The 24096-nt window shown below is 60.4% G+C and overlaps 2 protein-coding genes across 8 annotated transcripts; one reads left to right on the plus strand and one right to left on the minus strand.

The window, feature by feature from the left end:
- Window positions 1–314: 314 nt before the first annotated feature.
- Window positions 315–17536, minus strand: GTF2F1 (general transcription factor IIF subunit 1). 7 transcript variants are annotated; one of them, XM_044994675.1, is made up of 15 exons: window positions 17358–17536; window positions 15340–15401; window positions 14923–14969; window positions 14134–14206; window positions 13367–13560; window positions 12851–13021; window positions 10394–10569; window positions 9821–9965; window positions 9507–9571; window positions 7888–8007; window positions 7158–7231; window positions 2384–2443; window positions 1632–1770; window positions 1201–1327; window positions 315–859 (listed from the first exon to the last, which is right to left on the minus strand). In XM_044994675.1, the coding sequence occupies exons 1-15, from the start codon at window positions 17533–17535 to the stop codon at window positions 655–657; spliced, it is 1836 nt and encodes a 611-aa protein (XP_044850610.1). In that variant the 5' UTR covers window position 17536; the 3' UTR covers window positions 315–654. The 7 variants fall into 7 exon arrangements, 5 of the variants coding, with proteins under 5 accessions (XP_044850610.1, XP_044850612.1, XP_044850608.1 ...); XM_044994677.1 differs by lacking the exon at window positions 2384–2443; XR_006574525.1 differs by lacking the exons at window positions 315–859; window positions 1201–1327; window positions 2384–2443 and adding an exon at window positions 2742–6749 and having other exon boundaries at window positions 1649–1770.
- Window positions 17537–18572: 1036 nt separating this feature from the next.
- On the plus strand, window positions 18573–22757 carry LOC123353537 (adenylate kinase isoenzyme 1). Its single transcript, XM_044994678.1, has 5 exons — window positions 18573–18767; window positions 20496–20695; window positions 21188–21304; window positions 21907–22101; window positions 22620–22757. The coding sequence occupies exons 1-5, from the start codon at window positions 18707–18709 to the stop codon at window positions 22686–22688; spliced, it is 642 nt and encodes a 213-aa protein (XP_044850613.1). The 5' UTR covers window positions 18573–18706; the 3' UTR covers window positions 22689–22757.
- Window positions 22758–24096: the final 1339 nt, after the last annotated feature.

Consider the following 24096-nt stretch of genomic DNA (forward strand, 5'->3'; position numbering starts at 1 on the left):
AAAAGGTGGCGGCGCTGGGCCAGGCCGGTGCCCACGCGTCCCCCCAGCCGGGGGCCGGCGAGCCGCTGGAATGCTCGCCCGAACCGCACACCATGGCTGGGGAATTAATCCCGGCATCTCAGGCATCCCTCAGAGCAGCCACTTCCGGGGGCAGGGCTGGCTGAGCAGCAGAGGGCCTGCCCCTGGCCGGACTCCAAGCGTTAGGGAATCACCCCCGCTGTGGGGCAGGCAGCGAGCGCAAGCCCCTCTCAGAGCAGGACCCCACCCCACGCAGCGCGTGCCCTCGGCGAGCAATAAGCCATCCCTGCCGCAGGTCAGAACCACGAAGAGCCACCCGTTTATTGTAACAAGAGGGCAGGACAGCCGCTGGTCCCAGCTTGGGAGAGACAGAAACAACCCTCTTGAGGGCACCGCGCAGGCTCCCTGGGGGGCTGGGCTCAGGGAGCACCCGAGCGAGCTCTCTCAGGGGGGTAACAGGGACATACCACGAAGCAGCCACAGCTGGGCTGCGGAGGGAGATGAGTTGAGGTCCCTTGGGGAGCAGGACCCCGTCTCCCCACAGCTGACATGGGGGCCCAGGAAGGAGGATGACCTTTGCCCTTTGGGCCCGAGTGGGGGAGGGGATGGGGGCGTGGCCTACCCAGGCCCCGCCTCTCACTCCTTCAGGAAGAAGTGCATCTTGTCGTTGATCATCTTGCGCTCGGGGTTGAGGCGCTTGAGGATCTGGGCCAGCACGTTCACCGTCTGCTCGCTGCTCAGCCCCGTCTTCTTGGTCTGGAACTTCTTCAGCAGGTCCTTGGTGGTCATGGGCTTGCGGGTCAGGTAGCGGCGCACGGCCTCTTCCGTCAGCTGCACGTCACTGCGGGGGCAGAACGGGGCCTGAGCAGGGGGCGCCGAGCCCGGGAGGCTCTGGGCTCACGGGTGCCGAAGGGGGCACCACCCAGCGGGGTGGGGCAGGGGCCGGCTCTGTCCCCACACGAGCCAGTCAGAGACCATGCGCTGGCTCCCCTCCTGCCCCAAAGGCTCTTCCATCCGCCACTCCTGCCCCTGGGACCAGCCAACCCCAGCACTCGGCAGCAGCCCCGCCCACCCCCAAGGGATTGGCCTCATTCCGCAGGCGGAGAAGCCCCGCCCACCCCATGGGATTGGCCAATGGGCCCCAATCCCACAGGCTGAGAAGCCCCGCCCCCGGTCACTCACCCGCTGCTGGGGGTGGACTTGCCCGACTGTGGCTGGGGAGTGGACTTGCCCGAGGTCGTCTGAGGTCCCGAGTCCAGTTTCAGCCTCTTGGCCGCAGGGAGGTCACCGGATCCCGACTGCCGCTTCCCTGCGCCGAGACGGAGCAGCTCAGTGCCCTGGCCAGACCCCGCCCCCGGTTCTCACCGACAGGCGCCCTGCTCCCCCTGCTGGCGAGGTCGGGAACCAGGCCGCACGGGGGTCTCCCCAGACCCCTCCTTCCCTGCCTTCAACAGCTGGACCCCTGGGCAGCTGGGGTAAGGGCTGGGTGAGCTGCAAGGGACGCTGCCCCCTGCTGGCATTTGTGACTGTTCCAACATCTGGCCTGGAAGCCCCAGCCCAGAGGCCGATGCCCTAGCAGTGCCCCATGCTGCCAGCCCCCCCGCAGCCCTTACCTTGCTCCAGCTTGCTGGCTGCAGCTCGCAGCGTGGAGGACGTGCTGCCTGCGTCCACGGTGGGCGTCCCTGGGCGGCTGTTCCCCCGGGAGCTGCTGGCCGACCCCTTCCGCTCCTTCTTGGGTGGAGTTTTCCTCTTCTAGGTGTCGGGTGAGAAGAGGAGCCGGCATTGGGCATCGTCCTGAGATGCACCCTAGTGCACCCCACACTGAGCCAAGCCAGGGCATGGGGGGCTGTGCAGAGAACCCCCCCCGCCACATCCGCCACACTTGACGTGTCATCTCCGTGACGGCACAGAGGCAAGGGGAGATGACCCCTGGCTCCGGGTGAAAACCGAGGGGAGGGCTAGGGAGTCTCAGTGGCCAGGGCAGCAGGGTCACTGCCCCCTTATCCCGGAAAGGGCCGGGATCAAGGCCGCAGTGGTGGGTCTTAGCCAAAAGGCAGCCTGTCCAGCAGTGCTGGAGGGGACAGTGCGCCACTCCGCATCCTGGGAAGGGATCCCCCCTCCAGATACCCAGTCTGGGAGCTAACCCCAGTCCGTCAAGCCGGAGCCAAGCACGGGACCCCTCTGGGGCGAGAGGGGAATTGGGGCCTTGGGCTCTCTGCTGAAGCCTCCAGCTGGGGAGTGGTCAGCAAGATGGGGGTGCCCCATCCCCCCAGGAGCCGGGCTGAGAACACCCCCAGCTCGGCGCACACAGGCCAGGAGGGAAGTTAGCTCTCGGCCAGCCGCCTGGGGAGAAAAGGTTACTCACCCTGTGCAGTAACCGGGGTTCTCCGAGATGCAGGTCCCTACGGGTGCCGCCTCCTTGCGCCTAGGATCAGAGATTTTTCCATAGCAGCGCCCGTTTGGGCCACACACGCGCTCCCCCGTCTCAACCACCCTCGGTTCCTTCTCTACCGCAGAGCCCATGGCCGAACTCCGAAGCAGAGGGAAGAGGGCGAGCAGTGGAGCACCCCCAGGGACACCCATCTCAAAGAACCTCAGCTACTGCACAGGGCGAGTCGTGTCCCTGGGGGTGCTCCACTTTAGGTGACAGGAGAACGCTGGAAGGCTAGGGCTTCGGGGTTGGATTTGTTAGCAACGATCACACGGACAGTCCTAGCGAGCACCTGCTGTCATGACTCGCACTACGGCGTCATGCTCTGGGAACGTGCGTGCCGACGCCCAGGTCACTGCTTTACCAACGTCTGATTGGTGCATGGGTCGGGAAAGCTAGAGACGTGGAAATCGATCGTGAGGCGTGCCTTCGGGGGCAAACCGCATTGATGACAGCAAAGGTGAATGCAGTCAGAAACCTGTTTTGAAAGTCTTTGTTTGGATACGGCTGAGCTCTGATCTTTCTGCAACAGAAAGGAGTAATGATGGTGACTTTCTGAAAGGGTTAGTCCTTTGGAGGTCAGAGGCAAGCGCCCATCTAGCGTGTGGAACGTTTAGTTCTACGTTGTTCAGGAACAACAATGGCTGGCGAACAGGCCAATTCAGGGGCAGTGAGGAAGGTATTTTAGGAAGTAACTTTGGATGAGGTCTCAACAAAACTATCTTTGAAGAAGATTATATTGAGGGGGGTAACGAGAAACATCTGTCAGTGAAGACATCCAATGAACAAGCAAGTAGGTCATCATGGGCTCCAAGGAGTGTCCAGTCAGGCATCGCATGACTAGGTTACGGACCCAAGGTGCAGTGGGATCTCATACTTCAAGGTAGAGATTTCAAATTCCTCTGAGAAACCGTCTTGTTCCAGGGTGGGTGAAAATCGAATGACCGGCGACCTCGCGGTGGAAGGCCGGGATGGCTGCAAGATGCATTCGGATTGAACTTGGACAGTCCTGGCCCTATTCGTTCCCAGATGCAGTCCAGTACCAGTGACAAGGGAGAGGTTCTAGGTGAAACACACTTTTTGTCACACCAGGTCTGGAATCGTGTCCATTCACACGGGTAAGATTGGCTTGGGGAGAGATTTGTTTAAGTTGTGTCTGTGCGGGACGTATTCTGTCCGGAGCCACACCTGTGCAGCCTGGCATATTTTACAACACAGATGGGCACTGCCATATGCCCTGGTAGTCGTCTACATGTTCTGGCTGATACCTGCGGACTGGTTTAGTACCATGGAGATCAAATTGGCTAGGGTGGCAAGTCTGTGCGTTGGTCAGAAGACTCTGGCCTCCACTGCGGCAGGGTAGGGCCCAATGAACTCTGGATGCAGTACAGGCGTCAATGTTGATTTCTGAGTGTTGATTTGAAGGCCTAGTTGTGAGAAAAGGTCCCTAGTTCTCGGTGTAGCCAGGACTGCGATGTCTCAAGAGGGGGCTTTGAGAAGGCAACTGGACACGTATGGGAATATCATAACTGCCTGTTGGCAGAGGTGCACCACACCGCAAGGAGCTTGGAGAACACCCCGGGTGCCAGAGGCCCAAGGGAAGTACTTTGTACTGGCCAGGATCCAAGCCCAGAACAAATCTGAGGAATCTCTAGGAGACGGTGTATGGGAACGTGGAAACACACGTCTCGGAGGTCGAGGGCCGAGATCAATCCCCCGGGTCCAGTGTTGCGATTATTGTTGCTAACGTGACCATCCTGAATTGTTGTTGTTGAATGTTCTGAAGTCTAGACTGGGTCTCCACCCACTGCTCTTTTTTGGCATGAGGGAATAGTTGGAATAAAAGCCTCACCTGGGGTGTTGGAGCAGAGCTGGTTCTACAGCCCCCGAGTGGATTAATTTTTCCTGCAGAAGGTGTCGGGGGGCATGGGTGGGTTGGAGGGAGGGAAATGGCATTGAGTATCCGTTGTTGACCATTTCTAACACCCACTTGTCCAAGGTGACACTGGGTAAAACGGGGTCAGGTGGTCACCAAAGGGATGGATGTTTTCTGGTGTTCACAGCACATGGATCCGGGGGAGGCATCTCGGAGCCTCAACCCAGTTTTCTGTTGTGAGGTGGGTTGGCGAGATGCACGTGACTATGTCGGGGGCAGTTACATTTGGGAGGTCTCGGTCATTTCCGGGTCGTAGTGTCGTTGAGGTGGGGGAAATGCAGAGGTTCGAGATCTCGAGGTAGCGTGGTATCTATTCTGCCGTCTCCTTGGCACTGGTGTGGAGACATGTAATGCTCTCAGCAGCTCTCTTCCATCCCGGATGGAGCGGAAATAGTCATCGGTCTTGTCGGCAAATAAGTTGGAGCCTTCAAAGGGAAAATCCTCCACTGTAGCTTGTATGTACTTCGGGAGTCCCGAAAGACGTAGCCATGATACTCGCCTCATGACCGCTGCTGTTGCTATGGAGCGGGCCGCCGTGTCTGCTGCATCGAGGGACGCTTTCAATGCCGTCCTTGCCAGCAGCTGGCCCTCCGTCACGACCGCCTGGAATTGTTTTCTTTTGTCCTCTGGGATATATTGAATAAATTCGTTCAGTTTTGAATAGTTTGTGTGGTTATAACTTGACATGAATGCCTCGTAATTGGCAATTCGGAATTGGAGAGCTGCCGAGGAGTGTGCTTTACGGCCCAGCAAATCTAGTTTCTTCCAATCTTTGTCATACGGGCTGTTCAGACGTAGACTCTCCCTTTCGTTCACCGCCAAGGCCACCATTGAATTCGGTGTGGGCAGCGAAGATAAGAACTCCATGTCCTTTGAGGGGACAAAATACTTCTTCTCAGCCCTCTTACAGGTGGGAGGGATCGTGGCTGGAGTTTGCCAGACTGCTTTAGCTGAGTTTAAGATGGTCTTAACTATAGGCAGCCCGATCTTGGTTGATGTGGGCAGTATATCCACAATCATGCACCGCGACTCTCTTGGTTCCTCTAATGGGATGTGGAAAGAATCCGCTATCCGTCTGAACAGCTCCTGACGCTGTCGGAAATCATCATCAGCCGACAACGGCGGGGGAGGCACGACTGCTTTGGCCGCTGAGGACGACGGTATATTGGGTGCAGGCGTAGGTTCCTGCTTGGGCCTTTCCTCCTGCTCGGGCCTTTCCTCCTGCTCCTTGACATATTCTCCTTCAGGCTCAGGAGGTCTGGACACTGAAGACGACGGGGAGTGCCTCGGTTTCTCCCTCTGGATAGTGGGTGGCCTGGAAAACTGTTGCCTGTAAGCAGCCCATGGATCCCAGCAAGGCCACTGTGGGGGCATAGGCATGAAGGGGGGCATCCATGGGTGTCCATACCAGAGCATTGGGTCACCTCTGGGCTCCTGGTACCTATGGCGGGCAGAAGAGTCAAGTTGTGCCGCACCCCGACGCGAAGAGCAGCTGCGTGAAGGCACAGAATAAGCATCATTTTCCTCCTCGTCTCCACTGGAGGGCGACGGTGAAGGGGTGGGTCTGGTGTGTACCGCAGCCGTCGCGCTATGGAGCAGTGGAGACTCTGGCGTCTCAGAGTCAAATCCGTCTTTTGGGACTCTAAACTCCTGTGGTGTCTTCGGTACCGTGGGAGGTAGTTGTGTCGGCGCCGGTGCCGACTGTCTTGTCAGCGCCAGGGTTGCTCTGCGTTCCGCTGAATGCCCAGCAGGCGGCGCCACCAAAGTGCCCGGTGCCGTGTGGCTGGTCGGTTCCGTCTTTGAGGCTTTGGGCTTTTCCTTGCCTCGGTCATCAGACGGTGCAGTCTTGTCCCGTCTTGCCCTCTTGGGGTCCTTGGACTTACCAGCGTCAACGATACCGGAGGTCCCAGGGGCGTCATAGGTGCTCAGTATTACACCGGTCGGTGCCAAAGCTACTGATCTCGCTGGGGACCTCTTTCTTTTCCTCGGCTCCTGGGTGGGCGAACATGGGGCTCGTTTTTTAGCGTCTTTTCGTGAGGAATCGGTTGATTTCCTCTTCGTAGCCCGCAGGGAGCAGGGAGCAGCTGGTGCTGATGGTGACCGTTGTCCAGGGCGGGTCCCAGGCCCAGGGTCTGAGGCTGGCTGCAGCAGGCTCTCCTTCATTTGGGGTTTTAGCTTCAGGTCACAGGCTTTCTGATTGCGCGCCTTAAGGTTAAGGCAGTGCTCGCACTTTTGGGGCAAGTGTGCCTCTCCCAAGCATGGGAGGCAACGGGGGTGCCCGTCGCTGACGGGGATGGCCTCCTGGCAGGAGAGGCACCGTTTGAATCCGGGGGATCCGGGCATAACCCCCTGATTGGAATCAACCTACGGGGGTAATGACAAGGAAAGGGGAAAAAAATGGGTTGTTTTGTTAGAAGGAAGGAAGGAAGGAAGAAGGAAAGGAAGATGGTAACCAACGCTACGAAACGAGAACCAGGGCACTTGAAAACTCGCTAGGAGGCTCAGGCCAAGGGCGGTTGGGCCGCACAGCGCTATGCAGCTGCCACACAGGGCGCAAGACGGGAGCACAGGTGTGGCCCAAACGGGCGCTGCTACCAAAACCCTGCGATCCTAGGCACAGGGACGCAAACACCTAACGCAGAGCACCCACGGGACGCTGCTCAAAGACGAGCTAAAGGTTTGGGAACCGGCCAAGGCCCTGAGCATCCAGAGCCCCCAAGCAGGCAACCCAGCCAGCCCCCCGCCCTCCCAAAGGACGCGCGTCAGGGTTACCGCCATGAAGAGTGCCGAGGACGCTTCGCTGTCGATGTCGCTCTCCTCCGAGGTCTCCGACTCATCACTGCTGTCTGCAACACATGGTGTGGGCAGGGTCAGAGCAAGTCCCTCCCCTCTGAATCACCTGTCAATCTCCAGCCCCATGGGGTGCTCGGGGTCAGAGCTCTCTCTCTCTCTCTGCCCTCCCATGGCCCCTGGCTCCAGCCACCCTGGGGCTCTTCGCTCAGTCCAGCCAGAGACCTGAACCAGAAGCCTTGGGCTGTGAGGTGGGGGAGGAGTTCCAGCCGCAGCACCACCCCAGTGAGGGGAACTCCCCGCACTCGGGCCAGCTGGCACAGCATCAGCTGAGGGCGGGATGTGGGGCAGCACAGGGAGCAGTCCTGTCCCCTCTGCAGCAACCTTTGGAGGAGGCCGCTTGCTAGATACCGGCACTCTAAGGGTTAACAAGGTGGGATTCTCAAAGTGACTTCATAGCTCCTCCCCCAGACCCCCCCCCATGGGGGCTCAGCCCCAGCCCTGCCTGGGTGGGGGGACCAAGGGGCTTGAGTGAGTGAGTGGCAGTTAGGGGAAGAACCCAGGAGTCCTAGTCCCACCCCGCAGCGCTATCCCCTAGACCTCACTCCCCCCAAGACCCTGCGTAGCTTAGTGCCAATCTGATGGCCCAGCAGCAGATACCACCACCCCTGGCCCCCCTTGGTACAGCCCCCTCCTTCCCCAAAACACTCACCCTTTTTCTTCTTCTTCTCCTGAGGGGTGGGGGCCTTCTTCTCCTCTTCCTCCTCCTCCTTCTCCTCGGCAGGCTTCTCCTCCTCGCTCTCCTCACTGCTCTCGCTCGCCTCGTCGATCCCTGGGCAGCCAACCGACAGCGGGCTCAGGAAGGAGCCGTTCTGCAGCCCGGATTCGATGCCCGCGGAGCAGTGAGCTCCCCCACCGCCAGGCCGACCGAGCGATCGTACTGGGCGTTCCCAACCCAGGGCCCCGCGGCCCCGTTCCTACCCTGCAGCCCCTCCCGCAGGGAGTCGGCAATGTGATGTGGCCGTTAAAAAAGCTAATGCGGTCTTGGGATGCATTAGGCGAGGTATTTCTAGTAGAGATAAGGAGGTGCTAGTCCCGTTATATAAGGCGTTGGTGAGACCTCATTTGGAGTATTGTGTGCAGTTTTGGTCTCCCATGTTTAAGAAGGATGAATTCAAACTGGAACGGGTACAAAGAAGGGCCACTAGAATGATCCGAGGAATGGAAGGCCTGTCGTATGAAAGGAGACTTGAGGAGCTCGGTTTGTTTTCCTTAACCAAAAGAAGGATAAGAGAAGATATGATTGCACTCTTTAAATATATCAGAGGGATAAATACCTGGGAGGGAGAGGAATTATTTCAGCTCAGTGCTAATGTGGACACGAGAACAAACGGATATAAATTGTCAGTCAGGAAATTTAGGCTTGAAATTAGACGAAGGTTTCTAACCATCAGAGGAGTGCAATTCTGGAACAGCCTACCGAGGGAAACAGTGGGGCCGAAGGACCTCCAGGACTTTAAGATTAAGCTGGATAAGTTTATGGAGGGGATGGTATGATAGGATAACGGGTTTAGTCAATAGGTCAATAACGTGCCACACTGGTAATTAGTACAAAGGGTCAATGTTGGGATATTGTTAGCCTTTTCCAGAGGGTCTGGCTGGAGAGTCTTGCCCGCATGCTCGGGGTTCAGCTGATTGCCATATTTGGGGTCGGGAAGGAATTTTCCTCCAGGGTAGATTGGCAGTGGCCCTGGAGGTTTTTCGCCTTCCTCCGAAGCATGGGGCAGGGGTCGCTTGCTGGTGGATTATCTGCTACTTGAAGTCTTTAAATCATGATTTGGAGCATTCAACAGCAGAGTCAAGGGAGAGAATTACTTCAGGAGTGAGTGGATCGGCTTATGTGGCCTGCATCTTGCAGGAGGTCAGACTAGATGATCATAATGGTCCCTTCTGATCTTGAATTCTATGATTCTACAAGCGCTGAACAGCCAACCCCCCCCCCCAAGCCAGTTCAGGAGCAAGGTGCTGCCGAGGTTAGGGGGTGGGAAGTGGGGGCCGGAAGCCCAGTGTCCCACGAGGCACTGGGGCAGCACAACCCAAGCCAGCTATTTCACCTGCCAGTTTTCTATTTAAGCAACCGGATTTCTGCACGGAGAATGGAGGCTTTTTGCAGAACATGGTCGAACACCCGATTCTCCACCGGAAAGAAGCCTCGACGGAGAATTTCCAACCAGTCGCAACGGCACCAAGGGCCCCGCTGAGGTCTGACGGGTGCCGCCGCTGCCACCAGGTCTCAGCGGTGCCAACCGGGGCCCCGCATCTGCCACGTACCTTTGGGACCATCCTCTTCCTTTGTCACCTTGGGCTTCCCCACTGCTGCCTCCTCCTGCGAACTGCTGCAAGACACGAGAGGGAGCTGATGGGGGACAGCCTGGCACAAAGGGGGTGGGGGAGGGAACGTGCCTCTGCCAAGACTACTGTGCAGGGTACAGCTGAGATCTACGTTCCCAGGGCAGGTGGGGAACAGAACATGCTGCTTAATGGGCACAGGCAGCACCAGGTGAGGAGCTGAGTGGGGCTGAGCCAGGCACCCTGTCCCGGCGGGGAGGGGCGGAGCAGGCCTCGCCCCTAAGGCCCATCCTTACCTGGACCCGTCCGACATGTAATCCACTTCCTGCCCCTCGAAGTCTCCGTCGTCGCTGTCCTCGAAGGCCTCGTCGTCCGAGCCCTTCTTCTTCTTCTTCTTCCTGGTCAGCGGGGTTTTCTTCTGGGGCTTGGCCACCTTCTCCCCTGCAACATTATGGGAAACAGCCCGCGGCCGGCTCAGTGGCAGGACCTGGGCGGGAGGCCCAGCAAGAGGGGCTGTGGGGTTAGAGGGAGGGGCCGAGAACCAGGACACCAGGGTTCTGCATGGGGACTCGTGACAGGCTGCGGGCTCTCAGAGGGGTAGCGCCACGCTTCCAAGGCACAGGGGTCAGATGCTGGCAGGGCTCATGACACAGGCCTCGGCAGTAGCCAGGTCACCCGTTAGCTGGGACGCAGGGCTCCTCTCCCAGGCCAGGAGTGAGAAAGGAGTCGCTGTTCTACGCCCGTGACCTCCAGCAGGGGGCAGCACCGGGCTGAAGGCCCAGGCTAGGGCTGGCTCAGTGACCTCAGACAGAAGGGGGGCTGGGATGCTGGGGGTCCCAGGGCTGGCTCAGTCCCCAGGGGCCCCTCACCATCGGCGTCACTCAGCTCGCTCTCATCTGAGCTCATCTCCAGGTCGTCCTCCAGGTCGTGGATCTTCAGCTCGCTGCCCCTCTTCTTCGTCTTCTCCTTCTCCTCCTCCTCGTCGTCCTGGTCCTTCCGCCGCCGCTGCTGCATGATGGTGAAGTGGTTCAGCACCTTGTTCCGCCTGGGAGGGAGAGGGCAGGGGGTGAGAGCCCCTCCACGGCCTGACCCCGCCGTAGGGGAGAGGGGCTCTGCCGGGACAGGGTGAAACCCAGTCCTATGGGGCTGCTGTTGGGATTGCAAGGGGGTGGGGAGAAGGGACCCCCCAAACCCGTATGATCCACAGGGAAAGGAGCAGGGCTCCCTGGTACCAGGCTGGAAGGAGGGTGCCGGACCCAGAGAGGCCGGTGCTGAGCTCCATGGCTGCCCTGCTGGAAGCGGCAGGGAGAGGGCCAGAGGCAGCCTCTAGCAGCAGCTGGGCCTGTGCCAGTTGGTTGGCTGGTGACACAGAGGGGAGTCCTTACCCAGTGACGCCGTGCAGGCCGCAAGGAGCCCCGGCTGCAGCACGCGTCATACCCGGACACTGCACCTCCAGCTCCGAGCTGCCAGGAGCACAGACCTTCCTGTGTCAGCCAATCCCAGAGACAATCCCCGTTTGGGTCTAGTGGGTAGAGCAGGGGCCTGGTAGCCAGGACTCCTGGGTTCTAGTCCCCCTGTAGGGAGGGGCGTGGGGTCTCGCGGGTTAGAGCACCGAGCGCCAGGACTCCTGGGTTCTGGTCCCCCTGTAGGGAGGGGCGTGGGGTCTTGCGGGTCAGAGCGCCGAGCGCCAGGACTCCTGGGTTCTGGTCCCCCTGGAGGGAGGGGCGTGGGGTCTCGCGGGTCAGAGCGCCGAGCGCCAGGACTCCTGGGTTCTAGTCCCCCTGTAGGGAGGGGCGTGGGGTCTCGCGGGTTAGAGCGCCAAGCGCCAGGACTCCTGGGTTCTGGTCCCCCTGTAGGGAGGAGCGTGGGGTCTCGCGGGTTACAGCGCCGAGCGCCAGGACTCCTGGGTTCTAGTCCCCCTGTAGGGAGGGGCGTGGGGTCTCGCGGGTCAGAGCGCCGAGCGCCAGGACTCCTGGGTTCTAGTCCCCCTGTAGGGAGGGGCGTGGGGTCTCGCGGGTTACAGCGCCGAGCGCCAGGACTCCTGGGTTCTGGTCCCCCTGTAGGGAGGGGCGTGGGGTCTCGCAGGTTAGAGCGCCGAGTGCCAGGACTCCTGGGTTCTGGTCCCCCTGTAGGGAGGGGCGTGGGGTCTCGCAGGTTAGAGCGCCGAGCGCCAGGACTCCTGGGTTCTAGTCCCCCTGTAGGGAGGGGCGTGGGGTCTCGCGGGTTACAGCGCCGAGCGCCAGGACTCCTGGGTTCTGGTCCCCCTGTAGGGAGGGGCGTGGGGTCTGGCGAGTTACAGCGCCGAGTGCCAGGACTCCTGGGTTCTAGTCCCCCTGTAGGGAGGGGCGTGGGGTCTCGCGGGTTAGAGCGCCGAGCGCCAGGACTCCTGGGTTCTAGTCCCCCTGTAGGGAGGGGCGTGGGGTCTCGCAGGTTAGAGCGCCGAGCGCCAGGACTCCTGGGTTCTAGTCCCCCTGTAGGGAGGGGCGTGGGGTCTCGTGGGTCAGAGCGCCGAGTGCCAGGACTCCTGGGTTCTGGTCCCCCTGTAGGGAGGAGCGTGGGGTCTCGTGGGTCAGAGCGCCGAGTGCCAGGACTCCTGGGTTCTGGTCCCCCTGTAGGGAGGGGCGTGGGGTCTCGGGGGTTACAGCGCCGAGTGCCAGGACTCCTGGGTTCTAGTCCCCCTGTAGGGAGGGGCGTGGGGTCTCGCGGGTCAGAGCGCCGAGCGCCAGGACTCCTGGGTTCTAGTCCCCCTGTAGGGAGGGGCGTGGGGTCTCGCGGGTTACAGCGCCGAGCGCCAGGACTCCTGGGTTCTGGTCCCCCTGGAGGGAGGGGCGTGGGGTCTCGCGGGTTACAGCGCCGAGCGCCAGGACTCCTGGGTTCTAGTCCCCCTGTAGGGAGGGGCGTGGGGTCTCGCGGGTTACAGCGCCGAGCGCCAGGACTCCTGGGTTCTGGTCCCCCTGGAGGGAGGGGCGTGGGGTCTGGCGAGTTACAGCGCCGAGCGCCAGGACTCCTGGGTTCTGGTCCCCCTGGAGGGAGGGGCGTGGGGTCTCGCGGGTTACAGCGCCGAGCGCCAGGACTCCTGGGTTCTAGTCCCCCTGTAGGGAGGAGCGTGGGGTCTCGCGGGTTACAGCGCCGAGCACCAGGACTCCTGGGTTCTGGTCCCCCTGGAGGGAGGAGCGTGGGGTCTCGCGGGTTACAGCGCCGAGCGCCAGGACTCCTGGGTTCTAGTCCCCCTGGAGGGAGGGGCGTGGGGTCTCGTGGGTCAGAGCGCCGAGCGCCAGGACTCCTGGTGACAGCAGGGCAGGGGGCAGCCCGTGCCCCTCACTCACCGCTCCCACTCCTCCTCCGCCTCCTCGGCCGTCAGGGTGCGGTGCTTGGCCACGGGGGTGAAGTTGTACCAGTTGCTGACCGGGAAGGCCTCGAAGGCGCCGTCAGGGCACTGCGTGAAGATGTAGTAGGAGGCGTTCTCGGTCACGCCGCCCTTCTTCACCCCTTTGAACCTGGGCACGAGGAAAGGGAGAGCTGGATTCAGGTCCAATGGCCCAGCAGGACCCTGGGTAGGGAGCGGAACCCAGTGGTTAGAGCAAGGGGGCTGGGGAGGCAGGACTCCCAGGCTCCACTCCTGGCTGAGGGAGTGATGTCTAGTGGTCAGAGCAGGGACACAGCGACCTAGGATTCCTGGGTTCTTCCTCTGCCCCGTGGCATGGGGTTAGGGCCACATTCTAACCACCCCCCCCCCCCAAGCAGGCTGCTGGCCAGCACAGGTGGGGCTTGGAGCACAGGCTGGAGGGGCTCCTGTGTTTGGACCCAGCGCTCACGGTTCGGCCCCCGGGACCCGCACTCACTTGCGCCCAGCTTTGCCGTTGACCTTGAGGATCCAGGGCTGGTCCTCGGGCTTGAACTCCCGCAGCACGATGCCGTACTTCTTGCGGCGCGCCTCCTCCCGCAGCTTGCGGTTGAACTCGCTGCCGGCCCCCGACTCCGGCATCTCCTCTTCCTGGTAGATCTTCTTGTTGCTGAGATCTCGCTCCATTTTCGCCTGCGGGAGGGAGCAAAGGAGAACGTCACCTCCCCGGCCCCGGGGAAAGAAAAGCCCCCCAGCTCGGTCGCCTCGCTGCGTCCGGTCCCTCAGCGCTGCACGGCAGTGCCCGCTCAGCTCCCTGCGGCACCGAGCTAGCGATGGCCATGCCATGACTCAGCCCAGGCCGCCCACAGCTCTGCGCTCTGGTTCAGGGCTGAAACAGAGCCTCCTGGGACCCCTCGCCAGGCCCCGAGAACAGCCCTGCACCCGGGGCACTGAGAGAGGGCTCTGCAGTATCAGGGATCGATCAGTGCAAGGTGGGGGGCCCAGATGGACCCTGATGTGTTCTCCGGCATGGCAGGGAAGCAAGAGGCTGCCCTGTGGCCCACTGCATTATGGGGGACGCTGTGCCCAGTATTTCTAGCCTTGCTGGCAGGCCCGGCCCCAGATGCAGTCACAACTATCGATCCATCCGGAGTCCAGCACCTGGCGCGAGTGGCCAGGCCGTCACGCAGAGGGAGCTCCGGCACCTGGCAGTGCCTCCAAGCAGCGGGCAGGCTGCCCTTGCCGTGTGGGGCTGAGGGCACCTACCTGGTGCCAGGTGGTGAAGTTGACTTTGTCAGCGGCGTTGAAGGCCATGATGTTGTACTTCTTGGGTGTGTTTCTGCAGCAAGAGGAGGGCAGACAGCTGAGCGGCCAGCAGCTCCAGCTCGAGGAGCTAGTGACATCCCCACGCCCCCCCCTGCAAGCCTGGCACTACGCTGAGCGCACCCGGGCTACTCCTGCCAACGTGCCTCAGCCCTGCCCGGCCCCCCTCCCTGGGGCATTTGGCCCCCAGGCCCCATTCAGGCCCCCGTCTCTGTACTGAACCCACCACAGGGTCCAGTAGGAGCCAGCGGTTTATACGATACAACAGGCGGCGTGGCTCAATTCCCTGCCCTGCACTACTGGGTGATCTTGGGCAAACCACAGTCCCGCTCCGTGCCTCAGTTTCCCTTCCCACCCTTTGTCTATTTAAACTGTAAGCTCTTCAGGGCAGACGCCATGAAGGTCTGGGACAAAGGGCCCTGATCGGGGAGTTACCATAATACGCCAAATATACATGGCCTTGGGCTCAGCAGGAAGCATGGTGTTTAGATCAATCAAAACAGAGGCTGGACAGCCAGGGAGACGGGCTGAGACCTACAACTCAGTTCAGCTGTTGTCAGAGCACAGTGACCTGAGCTTAATCTGACCGAGCAATGCAAGGGACACTCCCCCACCTCCGCTCTCAACTCTGGCATCTTAAACTGTGGCTTTCTGCTTTCCCCAGGGAGCTAAGCTTTCAGCAAGGTGCCGCGTAAGCTGAGAGGGCTGCGAAATCTGAGAGAACGGACTCACTTGGGTACTCGCACCACATACTCTGTAACCGACTGGCTACTCGTGCCCTGGGGAGAGAACAAAGATTGATGTTTCATTTCAGGGGTGTGCGTCACCCAAGGGCTAGTCAGGGAGCCCCCCCACCCTGATCACAGCCAGGGACACAGGAGATGCTTGAGGCTAGCTGGGGAGAAATTAACAAGGGCTCTCTGTCCTCGTGCTTCAGGGCATTAGCTGGGCTCAGGAAGGGATTTTCACATAAGAAGAGTTGGCAGGCGATGAGGGGTTAGCAGTTTCCTCTGGGGCACTCAGGACACATCACTCAGAGACTGGATCCCCAACGAGATGGGCCTATCAGTCTAGGCCAAGGAGACAGGGCACATTGCCCAAACCTATGACGACTCCAGGTTTGGGAAACAGAGGAAACTGACGACTTACCAGGGAGGTCATTTTGGCAGCAATGGGGCTGCGCGAGTCCACCTGGGCTTCCAGGAAAGGCTCTAAGAGAGAAACAACAAGTCAGTGCTTCCAGCAGGTCAGCAGAGCAAGCACTGGCAGGAACCCGCGTGGGGTTGGGAGGGGGAGCCAGGAGAATCAAAAATCCGCAAAGGGGCAGAGGCAAGGAGACGCTGACGCAAGTAGGGAACTTTGGGGATAAGAACAGACGGCCAGAAACTCCGCTGGAGAAGCCGTACTAGAGCAGGGGGCTGGGAGCCAGGACTCCTGGGTTCTGTTCCCAGTGCTGGGAGCAGAGTGGGGTCTGCTGGTTGGTGCTGGGAATGATATTGGACAAAGGTATAAAGCCAAGACACAACACGGAACCAGTGTCTCATGTGCCCAGTTCTACGGCCCCCTCCCACGGGCGAGTTGGCCTGGCCCTCCCCTAGGGTGCTTCCTTCCAGGCCCTAGGAGGGTTAAACTGCAAGCAGAGGCCTTGAATGACATCCAGCATTTTAAAGAAGCCCCCTAACAATCACCACATACGGTAACTCCTCACTTAACATTGTAGTTAGGTTCCTGAAAAATGCAACTTTAAGCAAAACGATGTTAAGTGAATCCAATTTCCCCATAAGAATCAATGTTAATGGGGGGGGGGTTAGGTTCCAGGGAATTTTTTTTCACCAGACAAAAAACTACATATTTTTATATTTATATATACACACACACACATATACACACACACACAAGCCGAGTATATGTTTTAAACAAGCAATTTAATACTGTTCTCAGCTATGATGATTGTGAAGCTTGGTTGAGGTGGTGGAGTCAGAGGGTGGGATATTTCCCAGGGAATGCCTTGCTGCTAAATGAGGAACTAGCACTCGGCTGAGCCCTCAAGGGTTAACCCATTCTTGTTAACGTAGCCTCTCACTCTACACAGCAGCAGGAATGGAGGGGAGGGGAGGGGAGCCAGCAAAGCAGACACAGACACACACCTTGTGTGTGGGAGAGAGATGCACTCAGCCCCTTTAAGGAAGCTGACCCACTCTTAACTGCATTGTCTTTTTAAGCAGAACAGGAAGTTGAGAGAGCAGTTGCTGCCCAGGCTGTCTCTGTCTCTCTCCCTCCTGTCCCCACCCTGCTCTATATGGAGAAGAAGGGGTAAGTGGGGTGTAGGAGCAGGGGGGGAGGGGGACACCCTGACAGCCCCCCATCTTTCCCTCCCCCCTGCACAGCAAGCAGGAGGCTGGGGAGCAGCTCCAAGGCAGTGGGGGGAGGGGTAGCTGCAATCGCTAGCCTGCTGGCAGCTGTTGCACAGGGAACTTGGGGGAGCTCATGGGGGGGCTGCCGGTCCACCCTGCTTCCAAGCCCCCAGCAGCGAGCTGCAACAGGCTGCTCTTCCTGCAAGCAGTGGACAAAGCAGGCAGCTGCCAAAGACATTAGAAAGGATGATTGCACAACTTTAAACGAGCATGTTCCCGAACTGATCAGCAACCTAACCAGAGCGACTTTCAGTGAGGAGTTATTGTACCCCTGATGCCCCCCCCCCACAGCACCCCATGGCTCAGCCTCTCCCCCTCGCTCTGCCCCACCACACACCCTGCTCTCCACTCCACAGCCTGGCAACCAGCAGGCATCCCCCCCCTCCCCCACACCCCCATCATCCCAAGCCCCAGACCTCATGCTCCACTCAGCACCCTTCCCAGTGCCAACCTTCCTCACCAACCCCCCTATCCTCAGTGACCCTTACCCCCAGCCTCCCTCCCCCCCACCCCAATGACCCCCCTTACCCCAGCCCCTCTCCCCCAGTGACCCCTCTCCCCCCGTGACCCCCCTCCCCCACCCCAGTGACCCTTACCCCAGCCCCCCTCCCCCACCAGCCCCCTACTCCCAGCCTCCCTCCCCCCCACCCCAATGACCCCCCCCTTACCCCAGCCCCTCTCCCCCCGTGACCCCCCTCCCCCACCCAGTGACCCTTACCTCAGCCCCCCTCCTCTCCCAGTGACCCCCCTCACCCCACACCTGCCACGCACGGGCCGCGGCCTCCGCCGGCCTCGCTGGACGCTGCCCCGCGCCAAGCGCCCCGTCCAGGCCAATTACAGAGCGGCTACCTGCGCGTGCGCCGCTCACCGCGCATGACCGGAAGCCGCCGCTTCCTCGCACCGGAAGTAGGCCTCCCTCGTTGGTTGCCATGGGAACCTGCACGGCCGTGCCCCGCCCTCCCCGGGAAAAGGGGCGGGATTACCCCCACGACGGCCTCGGGGGCGGGGTCAGCTATCACCGGGGGTGGGGGTGTTGTAGATGGGGGGAAACGGGGCCTGTCCCCCCCCCGGGGTGGGGGGACACGGGGCCTGTGGACCCAGGGGTGGGGGAGGAGGACACGGGCTCTGTCACCCCCACGGGTGGGGGATGGGGGGACACGGAGCCTGTCGCCCCCAGGGGTGGGGGATGGGGGGACACGGAGCCTGTCGCCCCCAGGGGTGGGGGATGGGGGGGACACGGGGCCTGTCCCCCCCCAGGGGGGAGGGGGGAATGCAGCTGCTCTGACGTTGGATCCTGGCTTGCTTTTCTTAGGAGTGAGACAAATAAGATAGCAGAAAGGCTTATGTATAAACAAAATGTATTTGTGGCTCTTTACGGTCTGTATTATTGCTAGTTATTGTCTGTAACAAAGGTATAACGCTTGCTGTAATTGGTTACCAGTTGAGAGACCTGTCCGGGACTGGGGCGACCCTGTGTCCTAGGGCACTCTCTCCCTCCATTGTAATTACTGGAGAAATAATAAAGTATTTGATTTTGCTGCACCCAAACAAAAAGCGAGAACTGAGTTTTTCTCCGACAATTTGGGCTGCCCCTGCCCCCAGCCCAGCCCCGGCGCCCAGGCCCTGCCAACCAGCCCCATTGTCACTTTGGGCCCTTCTCCTGCCTCTTGCCCACAGTCAGGGGGGAGGGGGGGCCGGGGTCACTAGGCCCGTCTGGAGATCTCGGAGCTGGGAAACTAGCCCCCTCCCCTGGGGGAAACTTAGGCCCAGCGAGTTGCCGAGCTGGGAGGGATCCCAGGTGTCCTGATTCTATCGTTCTGGTCACTAGGCCACGTGCTCTGGCCTCCTCTCTGCCTCCCCCCACTTCCAGCACCGACTGGAATCGCATCCCAGCGGCAGCTCAGCTGATCCTGTCCCCAGGCGACAGGCCAGCTCATGGCTGCCTTGTGACATCAGAAAGCCCGGCTGGCTAAGCAGCAGGGCCCGGGCTATAATGGCCAGATTAGTTTTACACGGGAGCTTGAGGGCTGCAGGCCAGGCCAGCACCTTTGGGGGTCCCCCGGGAAGGGAGTGAAGCAGGGGAACGGTCAGTGCCCTGGAAGATGGGACTTTGCCAGGCCCGGCTTCCTAAAACTGCCAAGCCTCTGAATCCTGAACTGCAGGGTAAATGGCGAGCTGGCTCTGGGGGCATGGCGGGGTGGGGCTTGCTGTGCTTTCAGGGGGCATCAAAATGTATGAATGGGTGGGTATGTCATGCTGGTTAGAGCCCAGGGAGCCAGGGCTCTGGGTTCCATTCCCAGCTCTGGGAGGGGAGTGGGGTCTAGTGGTCAGAGCTGAGAGAAGGCTGGGAAATAGCCTTTATGGGAAGGGACAAAGCCGCCCAAGCAATGGCGAGGCTGGGCCCTGATGGAGGATTTAATTTGTTGTCTTGTTACCGTATGACTCTTCCGGGAACTCTTGCTTAGGTCAGCAGAAGGGCGTTTGGCTCCACGTGGAAAACAGTGCATATTTGCTAGCAGCACTTAAGCTTGGCTGGGATTTAGGGGGAAGGCGCTGGTCTGGGGTGTACCCTGATCTCACTGCAATAGGGACGCTGGATGTTGGCTTGGAGGGAGCATGGGGTGTGAAACCTACCAGCCCAGCCTCACTACCTGGAATCCAGCTCCCACAGGTGATGATCAAAACTCATTCCCTGCTTGGCGCAGAAAGTCGGAAGGAGATGAACGCACATGTAGTGGCAGCGCGTGTGTCCATCTGTGCCAGGGAAGGGTGTGTGTGTGTGGCAGTGAGTGCCGGCAGCACAGCGTTTCTGCATAAGGGCGAGCGAGTCGGTCTCAGTTCTGGAGATAAATACTGAATGCCGGGCCCCAGGGTTACCAGCCCAAGCCTGTTCACAGCACTAAACTCCTTTGGAGAAAGAACAACGCGCAGTAGCTTCAAAGGACTGCACTGGAGCGATGGGGCTCGGCTGGGTTTTCTAAGGGTTCTCTTTGCATGTTGAAGCCAATCTGCTACCACAAGGTCAGGCCCAGCTCCTCCCCGCATTGATCCCAGCTAGAAATGAACAGAGCTCCGCTGGTTCTCCCATCTGTGTTCTGGTCTGGCCCCTCGTGGTATCTGAGGGGCATTATGTAGCCCATAACTGCTCGTTCATTGTAGGGAGTAGAGATGGCACTAGAGAATGATTGAATGCGATTGATGGGGTGGCCCTTGGCTTTTAGAAACAGCTCCGCAGGCATTTTAACCCTGGCTGTCCCAGAGGCCTTGCTCGCGGGGACAGGTCCCAGCGAGGTGGCTGCTTTGTCACAGCGGGCAGTGACTGAAAGGCCTTGGCCCAAATTCTGCTCCTGGCTCTCCCATTGCCATTCCTGGGCATTGCCACTCGAGGGGCTCGAGCTGGGACTCCCATCAGCCAGCGGGGTGACTAGTTCCTGCCAGACACAGCCCCAAATCCACCAACTAATGGGGGTGGGCGGTGGGCCACAGAAAGCGAGCTTGCCACAAGAGAGCTGTCTCCAGGGCAGGGTTGCGGCACGTTGGTGGGAGAGGTGGGATACTTACAGAAACAGCTCCAGGGCAGTCACCCCTCCACTAAATGAACAAGGGTTTTCAGGAGCTGATGTCTGCTGCATGGCTGAGATGGGGGAGTTACCACACGACCGGGCCTGGGTCCGTCTAGCTCAGTACCCACTGCCAGGCACTCCAGGTCCCTTCCCCTGGCTTATTTTCCCCATCGAGCAGCAGCCATAGTGCCTAGTGTGTGCCCGCAGCCACCCTGCTCTGGGCTGGGATCTCAGGGAACTGAGCAGCCTCAGGCCTGTCCACTGCACCTTGGGAGATCCTTGTCTCACCCCTTCCCCCTGCCCAACCTCTCTCTCTCTCTCGCCACAGCGATGCTGAAGTCACAAGTCATCATCTTCATGCTAGGAGGCCCAGGCTCCGGCAAAGGGACACAGTGTGAGAGGCTGGCTGCCAAGTACCAGTTCCAGCACCTGGGCATGGGGAACCTGCTGCGGGCGGAAGCCAGCGAGCCCACGCGCCAGGGGCGCCAAATCAAGGACATCATGCTGAAAGGAGCCCTGGTGCCTTCAGTGAGGCTCCCCCCATCCCTCCCCCACCCGGATTGCAGTAGCCCCCAGCTCCCCCGGGGGAATGATCCCACCAATCAGCCCAGCGCCTGGCACTTCCTCGGGGCCCCAAGAAACGTTCCAAGGCTGCAGAAGAGCCCTGCGGGTGCAAGCACCTTCCCCCGGGCAGTATGGGCTGCAGGGATCAGCCGCCCGCTGGCTCTCACTGCCCTCTGCAAGCGCCAGGCTGCCGGCTCTGCCCCCTGCCATACCCAGCCCTGCTCAGCCCTCTCCCAGCCCCTTTACCACTCCGGATCCAGCCCAGCTGGTGCCTGCTGGAGGGAGCTTGCTGGGGGGCTTGGCAGGCACATAGGCCAGGAGCTGAGTGGGGGTCTGGGGTCCCTCCAGTGCCCGAGTCTCGTGGGGAAGGGGAGGTGGGGCGCTGGCTCACGCAGTCAGGGGTGGCTCCAGACAAAGCCCTTCCCCCCAGTGCTGAGGGGGCTCCTGTCTCCCCAGGGCTTCGTCCTCGACCTGCTGAACACCAACCTACTGCAGAGAGAGGAGGCGGCGAAGGGCTTCCTGGTCAGCGGCTTCCCCCGGGAGCTCAACCAGGCCAAGGACTTTGAGCGTGTGGTAAGTGCCACGGTGGGAGGAAGGCCCAGCAGCCCCTGGCCAGAGCGGGGGGCCCTGACACCCGGGAGGTAGATGAGGGAGGCAGCATGAGGCATTCAGAGGGGCTGAGCACATGCTGGAGATGCAGCCACTTCTCCCCCCTTCCCTAACTCAGAGCCAGGAGGGCTCTGTCATGGGCTGGCACTGGCCCAGCTCCCCCTGCTCCAGGGCCTCTGCCCCCACCTTGTCCTCTTGCCTTGCACGGGAACGGCCTTATACGAATACTCTTGTTAATTCAGGAGAATTACCCCATATTTTCTTTGCCTGAATTTATTTACAAACATTTCAAAGACACCAAAAACTTCTCTTTAGCATTTTTACAAAGTTCAACTGCTGTTCCCTCCAGCAACTAAAGAGTTAACTTTTCACTTTCCCTTAAAAATCACATGCTCCTCCCTTAAATCACTTGCTTTTTCCTTCACTGCTGACACTTACACCAACAGCCTGGTGCCCATTTCGCAGCTGGCCCTGGGGCTGCTCCCCCTCCCGGTGGCTGGCCAGGGAGCAGCCTGCCAGCGTGGGGCTGCCCCCTGAACGGGGAGGGGGGGGTTACCGTGCTGCAGGTGGGGCGTCCTCCCAACATCGTGATCATCTTGGACTGCTCGACGGAGACCATGATCCAGCGGCTGCTGCTGCGGGGCCAGACCGGCCATCGGGCCGACGACCACGAGAGCTGCATCCGCCAGCGGCTGGAGACGCACTACTCGCTGTGCGAGCCCGTCGTCAGCTACTACCAGGAGAAGAACCTGCTCAGAAACGTAGGTGGGGGCACCACAAGACAGACCTCCTGGGCATTAACCCCTCCCCTTCTCTTCTCCCCCCATGGCCCAGCAGGGCCTGTTGCAGGCTGCCCTGCTGCTGGCTGCCTGCCTGCGTGGGGAGGGCCCTGCCCCTCTGAACTAGGGGCGATGGCATAGGCTGTGCCAGGGAAGGGGCCAACTGCTTAATTCTCCCCCCCCGGGTTACCAGGATCTTGGGTACCGCTCACCAGGCGCGTGGAAACACCACCCAGGGGCTGAGCGAGTGGGCAGGCCCCTCGGGCCTGAGAGCGCCCTTGGAGGAACTCGCTGGACTGCCCAAAGCTGCAAACCCCCAGCGGCTCTGAGCAGAGCCTAGTGCCACATGCTCCCACCACAGAGACCCCAGAGACTTTCCTGGGGGTGGGGTACTAATGGCAGGGGCTCAGTGAGGCCAGGGGGAGGGAAATAGAGCTGGGGGCCTGCAGGGCCCCATGGCACATGCTGCTCCCCCCCAGCTGCTCTGTCGTGTCCTGCAGATTCTAGGCGAGGAGCCAGAAGACGCCATCTTCGCGAAGTGCTGCTCCGTCCTCGACAGCCTCCGTTAGGCCAGGTGCCTGCTGCCCTGCCCAGGGCCGGGACTGTGTTAAAATAAAGGCTGAGGTTTGGGTCCTGGCCTTGCACCCGCCCTACCCCGACAGCCCTCGGCACCTACCCACCCCATGGGGCTAGGGCGTGAGCGCCCTCTGCTGCCCAGAGCTGACACCACATGGTTAAGTCAGTGGTCCAGGTCCCTTTGGGGGGCTCCCCAGCCAGAGGCAGCGGCTGCTGCTGCAGACAGTCTGCAAGCAGCCAAGGTGCCGCACAGCTAGAGGCAGGGGCCCAGCTGCACAGAAACAGGCAGCAGGAAGCCAGGAGCCTGCAGACAAGGGAAGTATCTGACACAGGCAGGGGAGCCAGGCAAGGTGGGTCTGGCCTAGGGCAAAAAGCAAATGACTCCGGGAGCCTCCTTACCCCAGGGCAGGGGAGATGACCACAGCTTCCCCACCCCCCCCACTGGCTGCTTTGAGTGAGGCAGACACGGCAGGGTGCAGTTCCCTGCTCTGCCTTCTAGAGCAGCCCATTAGCTCACCAGCCTCCTGGCCTAACCCCTACCTCCCTACTCCACCCCCCAGCCCCTGAATCAGACCTGTGCCTTTCCCCAGCTGCCCCCTTTAGAGGAGCAGGGCTGCATGACAGCCGGGCTGGGGAGTGGGGAGGGTTTGATTGGCCAAGGAGCAGCCGAGAGGAGATCACATCCATCGACACACCCAGCTTATTACCGAAAGTCCTTGTATTTCTCCAGTCCATGAATTCAGACCCAGCTACATGGGAGTGAGGAGCGCCCCAGCCAGGCACCAGCTTTGAAAGACACCTGCTTTCCACACAACACACACACACGAGGGTCACACAAATCCGGAGTCTTAAAAGCCAACAGCAAGGGGGGAGGGGAGAGACACTCAGCACAAGTCCCAGGTTAAGGAAAACAATACAGGCGAGTCTCATCTTACACTGGGTTACATTCTGCTGTCAGCACGTAAAGCGAAAATCACCTAAAGTTACATGGAGTGTAATGGCGGGGGGAACCGCCCGCACCACAGGTACAGTATTTAAATGTGTTTTGTTTTTGCCGACTGCGCAAAGCTGAATTCGCGCATGTTAAATGTGCGTAAGATGAGACTCTCCTGTACACCAGCAGCAGGTTGGCTCTGCCTGTGGGCCGAGCACCTGGGGAGGGCTGGAATGCAAGGCCCCCACGAGGGTAACAGTTCTCCCGCCCAGGCTCGGGTTAGTCTCCCATGGAGGGAGAATGCTCACCCCACTCCAGGGGGGGATTTAACTACTAGGGGCTTGGCAAAAGCCCCACATCTGCATCAGTCTGAAATGGGGCTGTGCGCCACGCTCTCCCCTGAAGCTGGCTGGGCAGAACAGGGAGGCTAGCAGAGGTGACACAGGAACTGGTTCCAGGGAAGGCTT

The sequence above is a fragment of the Mauremys mutica genome, chromosome 20 (genome assembly GCF_020497125.1).
Source record: "Mauremys mutica isolate MM-2020 ecotype Southern chromosome 20, ASM2049712v1, whole genome shotgun sequence".
NCBI classification, from domain to species: Eukaryota; Metazoa; Chordata; order Testudines; family Geoemydidae; genus Mauremys; species Mauremys mutica.

Bases quoted from the DNA above. Each gene is read 5' to 3' on its own strand.
- GTF2F1 (XM_044994672.1), bottom strand. From the start codon at position 17,535: ATGGCAACCAACGAGGGAGGCCTACTTCCGGTGCGAGGAAGCGGCGGC. The intron at 10,570-12,850 runs GTGAGTGAGGGG...TCTCCCTCCCAG, and splicing joins GCGGAGGAGGAGTGGGAGCG to GCGGAACAAGGTGCTGAACC. The intron at 8,008-9,506 runs GTACGTGGCAGA...TTGGCTGCCCAG, and splicing joins GGAAGAGGATGGTCCCAAAG to GGATCGACGAGGCGAGCGAG.
- LOC123353537 (XM_044994678.1), top strand. From the start codon at position 18,707: ATGGGACTTTGCCAGGCCCGGCTTCCTAAAACTGCCAAGCCTCTGAAT. The intron at 20,696-21,187 runs GTGAGGCTCCCC...CTGTCTCCCCAG, and splicing joins AAGGAGCCCTGGTGCCTTCA to GGCTTCGTCCTCGACCTGCT. The intron at 21,305-21,906 runs GTAAGTGCCACG...ACCGTGCTGCAG, and splicing joins CCAAGGACTTTGAGCGTGTG to GTGGGGCGTCCTCCCAACAT.